Source organism: Phocoena sinus, chromosome 1 (genome assembly GCF_008692025.1).
Source record: "Phocoena sinus isolate mPhoSin1 chromosome 1, mPhoSin1.pri, whole genome shotgun sequence".
In the NCBI taxonomy this organism is placed as follows: domain Eukaryota; kingdom Metazoa; phylum Chordata; class Mammalia; order Artiodactyla; family Phocoenidae; genus Phocoena; species Phocoena sinus.
The window spans coordinates 98,349,107-98,355,260 of NC_045763.1; the positions used below are offsets into that span (position 1 = coordinate 98,349,107).

Consider the following 6,154-nt stretch of genomic DNA (forward strand, 5'->3'; position numbering starts at 1 on the left):
CAAGCTTTCCTCCAACCAGTTTTATTAAACATAACGAAATTCTGTATACAAAGTGACCTACACTTGCTTCAAAACATACTTCCCTTAACTAGTATTTTGATAAGTCAATTTTGATAAGTCAGAGTGTCAAAAAGCAGCTTACTCTAAAATTAATAGAAAAGTGCCTAATGCACATTACATGAATGGCCTAATTACTGGAACTCTAATAGCTCTATAAGATAATTAACATAAGGTACGATCGAGTCCCCGTGACAAGCTGCTGGAGAACTGATACAAGATGTCAAGAGGCCATTTTGTGCACTGCCACTGTGATGCCATCGTGTTTCTGGATCATAATGTTCCTGAAAGGCAAAGTGGAAGATATTCAGTAAAGTGTTGCAAGCGGGAGTCGACGTAAGATTAAAGATGCTGTTTGGTTTAGGACACAACTAAATAAATAATACTTACTTTTCTATGTATGAAAGCAATATCTAAATACAATAAAACATTTGGGAAATACAGAAAAGTATAAAATATAAAAACGAAATTAATTCTATAATCCTATCACTCAAAGACAACCACTATTAATATTTTCCTTTTTTAATATGCATGTATACCATATATACATTTTTTCTCACTTTACAGAACTGTGATCATAATGTGCATAGTTTATTTATTTAAAATTTTTATTTATTTTTGGCTGTGTCAGGTCTTAGTTGCAGCACAGTGGGATCTTTCATGGCAGCACGAAGGTTCTTCATTGCGGCACACAGGCTCTCTGGTTGTGGCACGTGGGCTCAGTAGTTGCAGCGTGCAGGCTTAGTTGCTCTGCGGCATGTGGGATCTTAGTTTCCTGACCAGGGATCGAACCGCATCCCCTGCATTGGAAGGTGGATTCTTAACCACTGGACCACCAGGGAAGTCCCTGTGCATAGTTCTGCTTTTTTCATTTACTATTATTCTGAGGACCCTCACTTGGAATGTCTTTGGTATTTCTATTACTACAGACATTGTTTCTGTTCTTTGTTTAGTCTTCCTCTGTGTTATTTATTGCTTCTTTTATTGATAGTTCGTGACGACTCTTACTCTTCATTTAAATGTCTTTGTGGTGTGAAAGCACATTAGCTTTAGAGATCAATCCATCTGCTCCTGTGGTCCAAAGGGTGGAACCTTCCTCCACATACTTTGAGAAATCACTGATGAACACAGGGCAAGCCCCAGTCAAGTTTCCCAGGGATTGATTTTTCTGAATGAAAAGGAAAGGAAGGGATCTGCTGCCATCTACTCACCCATTATCTGATTCTAGACACACCACAGGAATATCAGTGGGGTCTGAGGTTAGCTTAGCTGCTTGCTGGGCTAAAACAGATATCACCCCAGCATGCTCATCTGACAGGGTTCCGCGGCCTGGAAGACAGAGATGATATCACGTTGCCTGACTGTCCAAAAATGAGTATAGACGTATAGTAGAACTGAATTGAATTATTCACAAAAAGAAGGTTCAGCTCATGGTCTCTTAGGTTAGGTACTGACATATAATGATTCTGCCCTGATACTCAGTGGTTACATCAGTGAGAAAGCCAATAACAGCTTTTAAGTCAGTAAAAGGCCATAACACTCAATTTTCCAAGTCATTCCCATCACCATCTCTAAACACCTTCTCAAGCATATAAGGAAGCTGTAATTCAAGTCAATCTGAAAGCAAACTGAAACGAAGAAATTCATAGGTGAGACTGACAAAAACCAGTAAGGGCAAGAGACTTGTTGAAACTAATTAATTCCTCATGGAAAATCTGATTTCCTTTTACTGAGATCAACCTCAAAGGATATAAAGATCTTTACTCAGGAGTTTGGCTGTAAGATCACCTTAACAGCATGTATAAATATTCTGTGAGCAATTATTTCCACTAGAATAAACTGGTTTTTCAAATAGCAACAGAATTGGCTTTTTACTAATGTTTGTTTTAGCCTGTAGATAATAACTAAATCTTGGATGTCAGGTACAAAACGTAATTACTAAGTTTACAATATCTTTCTGTATATAAAGGCAACACAAGCCCATCTGCCTGAAACTAACTCAGGTAATAGACATGCCAGTATGGCAGAGTTGGTGCATTTACTGTTGTTACATAAAACATTAACTGGACACACAGTGCAGTCTTTTGGGCGAAGTTTTCTTGAAGGAGTACATTTAGTTTTACATTTCTGCACTTGAATTTCAGCCTTTCCTTTGTGAGCCTGGCAAGTGCCTCAAAAAAAATCTGCCTTTTTTCTTCCAACTAAACTGATTTGTGTGTAAAACCTGAGTTACAGACTACTTCCTTCAATTACCCTCCCAGCAAAAATTGAGAGCTTTAAAAAGTCCTGCAGTACAGAGGAGTAAGGAGCAAGGTGTCCTGGGTTTACTAGTTCTGACATTACTTAGCTGAAGGCTTCCATTGTTACCTTTCTGGATTTATTTTCTCATCAGTAATTGTTACCATTTATTGAGCATTATGTCTGGGTTCTGTGCTGAGTGCTTTACATATATAATTTTATAGTATTCTGATTAAGAGGCTTCTGAGCCAGACTCAAATCCTAGCTCAACTACTTACTAGCTGTATGGCCTTAGGCAAGTTAGTGAACCTCTGTGCCTCCATTTCTTTATCTGCCTAACAGGGTTGTTATGAGGATTAAATGACTTAGTATACACAAAGCACTTAGAACGGTGCCTGGCACATAGTAAGAGCTCAATAAATTCAATTCCATAATAATAATTCTTATTAGGCAACAACTCAGTAAAGAAACTGAGGCTCAGAAAGGTTCTTTTTGGTCCAAGCTGACACCACTAGTAAGTGGAAGAGCAAGGGGTTGAAGCTAGGTGTGTCCAACCCTGCAGGCCCCATTTTTACTACCTACTCACTTACTCTTAAGTGACGTCGGACTAAAAAGTAACACCACCCATCTAGCAGGGTTATTGTGAAAATTAGAGATAATGTATACAAAGCTTCACAGTCCCACCATATGGCATAAATTCAATAAATGGTAACTTCTGTCATTGTCTGAAGTCCTTTCTAGACCCAATTTAAAATGATTTAAATACTACTTTAGTAGAAACGACTCTGTAGTGCTAGAACTGCAAGGAACATTTCTCCCTTTATAGAGAAGTTTCAATTTCCTAATTTTGATCTCTACGCTTGCAAAAGTCCCCAGAAAGTGGCAGCGTAACAGGAAATAAAAACTAGAGAATAATAGCACACTAGGCTCCCAGTCAACATCAAATGCTGTGCAATCCACCAAAGGGTTGATGTGAGATACTTACAGCCCAAATTGAGTCCTTGTGAATCTGTGCACAGGACTCCAACAATGGATGGATTCTTCATTCTAATTCCAGGAACGCAGGAAGAAGAAAGCAAATGATGTGGGAAAATGAATTTAAATAATTATAACACAAATATGCTTTCTCTGTACCAGGCATTGTTGTAGTGCTTGAAATGTGTTAATCTTTTTTCACTATCGCCCCCCCCCCCCCCGCCACGTCCCAAGAAAAATTAAATTACAATTAACTGATTTAAATAGTTAAACCAGTTTCTCTCTCATGAGAATAAAGACCGTGCCCAGGTACTGTTGAGCTCTGGAGGGCCACAAACATTGCAACAGTCGGGATTTTGTTGCCTTCGTTAAAAATGCATATGTTAACATACTAACTCACTTGAAACAACTGTTGAAAAACTCTTAAGTAACACGGGCTGCCTCCTGGAGGAGTAGTGGGAAGCTGAGGGGCACTGATGCGAGGGAGGTGTTTCCCTGTACGCCTTCTATTTTTCCAACTTTGGATTTTCCGTAGATATTACTCATTCGAAAAGTTTAACGGATGCTTTTCAGCAAGTAACTGGTTACACCCGGAAGGAAATACGCTGTGTGTGTTTATGTTTATAAGGCAGGGCTCTGCACAAGTGGTACTTCCTTCTCCCAAACGAACCCGGTTCCTAAAATTCCCGAAGAACGACCCTGTCCGGGCAATTTCAGCACGAGAGTCGGGTTTGGGCTCGGGCCGCAGAGACCCGCTCTGGAGGGAGTGTGCGGAGCCCCGGCGGGATTTAATTCCGGGTCATTCCGCACCCACACCGGAGGCCCCGGGACAGGGCGTCCCCAAGACGCCTGGCCGGCGCTCGCAGCTCGCGCCCTCTGTCCCGTTCAAATCCCCCAGCCGCGACCCCAGGACACGCCGACGAGAATACTACTCACGTATCCTCCAAGTGCTGCTCTAAAGTTGCCTCCATACCGCCGCGAGTCGCCTCCTTCTCCGCCGCTGGTCTCGGGTGCCCCTCGGTCGTTCACATGACGCGAGCGGGCCGTGGGCAGGAACGGTGCCTCCAAAGGGACAAACTTCGTGGCGCAGCCTTCGCGTTGTGTCCAGGATGACATCTTTACGCGCCCGCCACCGCGAGCCGGGCGGAGGTTCTGCTGCCTGTGCAACAGGCGAGGGGACGGCGCGGAATGCCGCCGTGGGAGGGAGGTCTGCAGTCGTCCCTCGGAGCCGCCCTCCTGGCCTGTCCCTTTGTCTCCTCCATACAGACCTTTGGATTACAATTCCACCGACTCCAAGAAGTCGGGCCAGACCCTGTTGAAGTTTTACAACAACCCGGGCGGTCCGACGGGGTCTCATACAGGCGGTGGGGCAGAGAGAGACAAGAGAGACACAGGACCCCGGTGAAGGGTCCCCAGGCTTATAGGGGAAAAGACTGGACACAGGGACTAGAGGACGAGATGGAACAATGCTAATAGGTATGGGGAAAGTGTCGGGATTTTAACGAAAACGTTGGTTCTTCCCCTTTGGGGAGGGCTTGGGAAAGAACGTGTCACTTGTGATAAATAAATAATCTTTTAAAAAGTTAATTATAAAAGCAGTTTTAAAAAATAAGGAAAGAAAGCCCACCCATAGCCTCTGTCCAGAGATGACTATTAATCCCTTGGAGAATATTCTTTCAGCCAATTGTCTTTGCAGATGTATGCTTTTAATGTTGTTTCTTTTTTAAGCAAAATTGACACACATACTGGACATACAATTCTGTAGCTGACCCTTTTCACAGAATTTAGCATAAATGTCTTTTCATGTCAGTAAGTATTCATTTACACAACCTCTGTAACACTTACAAAATAGTCCATATTATAACTGTTAATTGATTTAACCAACCCATATCAATGTGTAGTTAGGTTGCTTATAGTTTTATTGTTATTTTGGGTTCTTTGGCTATTACAAATGCTGGATGAATATCCTTATAGCCAAATATTTGTGCAGTTTAAAATTTTCCTTATGAGTTACTAGAATGGAATTATTGGGTCAAAGGATATTGACATTTTTAAGGCTTTTAAAATACACTTACAAATTGCCCCGAAGAAAGGTGGTAACAATTTACACTCAGATTGGTAGCATTTTGATGAAAATGGGAGTATGTCCAGAGGTCACCCATCGCCCATAAGCCAATACCCACTCCTTGTGCTTAAGTCCTCCTAACATCACTCCTGGAGCTACCTTTTCTCCAACCCTCTTACCTCCAGCTTTTACTCACAGTCCACCTTCTGTTCTGGGGCCCAGCTTTAAGGCTTCTCTCGACTTGAATTCACAGTCCCTCTTCATTCCCTAGCTGTGATGGTGAGAAACTTGCAGCTGCCTTAAAATTCCAGTCTTGAATATTGTAATTCAGGAGTTTTAGACTCCTGCCCTAGAGAAATGATTTATATTAACCTCGGGGTCACATAATATGGGCCATTTAAATTTTAGAAAAAGCTGTTTAAAACTACCCTTAAAAGGTAGCATCAGAAAATGTGAGGAGCCGGCCTGCTTGCTGCTGAAGTCCTGCCCCAGGCAGCTCGGCACCACAGTACCGCCCCCTTGTGGTCCCAATGTGGTGTAAGCTTTGCTGGACTGGGGCATCTCAGCTCGGGCTTTCTAACCCTCAGGGCAGCGACGTCCAATAGCAACGGAATGTGAGCCACCCACAGCTGTAATTTTATTTATTTATTTATTTTTATTTATTTATTTTTTTATTATCCTTCTTTTTATTTTTTATTTATTTATTTATTTTTATTTATTTTCCGGTACGTGGACCTCTCACTGCTATGGCTTCTCCCGTTGCGGAGCACAGGCTCCGAACACGCAGGCTCAGCGGCCATGGCTCACGGGCCCAGCCGC

General features: G+C 42.3%; 1 protein-coding gene across 2 annotated transcripts; it reads right to left on the reverse strand.

Annotated features, from left to right (window-relative positions):
* On the reverse strand, positions 1-5,827 carry LAMTOR5 (late endosomal/lysosomal adaptor, MAPK and MTOR activator 5). Of its 2 annotated transcripts, XR_004346810.1 has the most exons (5): positions 5,764-5,821; positions 4,207-5,684; positions 3,281-3,342; positions 1,269-1,386; positions 6-341 (listed from the first exon to the last, which is right to left on the reverse strand). XR_004346810.1 is itself a non-coding variant. In XM_032612135.1 (4 exons), exons 1-4 carry the CDS (start codon positions 4,239-4,241, stop codon positions 281-283), a joined length of 276 nt encoding a protein of 91 aa, XP_032468026.1. In that variant the 5' UTR covers positions 4,242-5,827; the 3' UTR covers positions 1-280. The 2 variants fall into 2 exon arrangements, 1 of the variants encoding a protein (XP_032468026.1); XM_032612135.1 differs by having other exon boundaries at positions 1-341; positions 4,207-5,827.
* Between the last annotated feature and the right edge of the window lie 327 nt (positions 5,828-6,154).

What these genes read in the sequence shown, in the direction of transcription:
- LAMTOR5 (XM_032612135.1), bottom strand. Translation starts at nt 4,241, where the DNA reads ATGGAGGCAACTTTAGAGCAGCACTTGGAGGATAC. An exon ending in GAGCAGCACTTGGAGGATAC is followed by an intron (nt 3,343 to 4,206) that starts GTGAGTAGTATT and finishes TCCTGGAATTAG; the next exon opens with AATGAAGAATCCATCCATTG. An exon ending in ACAAGGACTCAATTTGGGCT is followed by an intron (nt 1,387 to 3,280) that starts GTAAGTATCTCA and finishes TCTGTCTTCCAG; the next exon opens with GCCGCGGAACCCTGTCAGAT.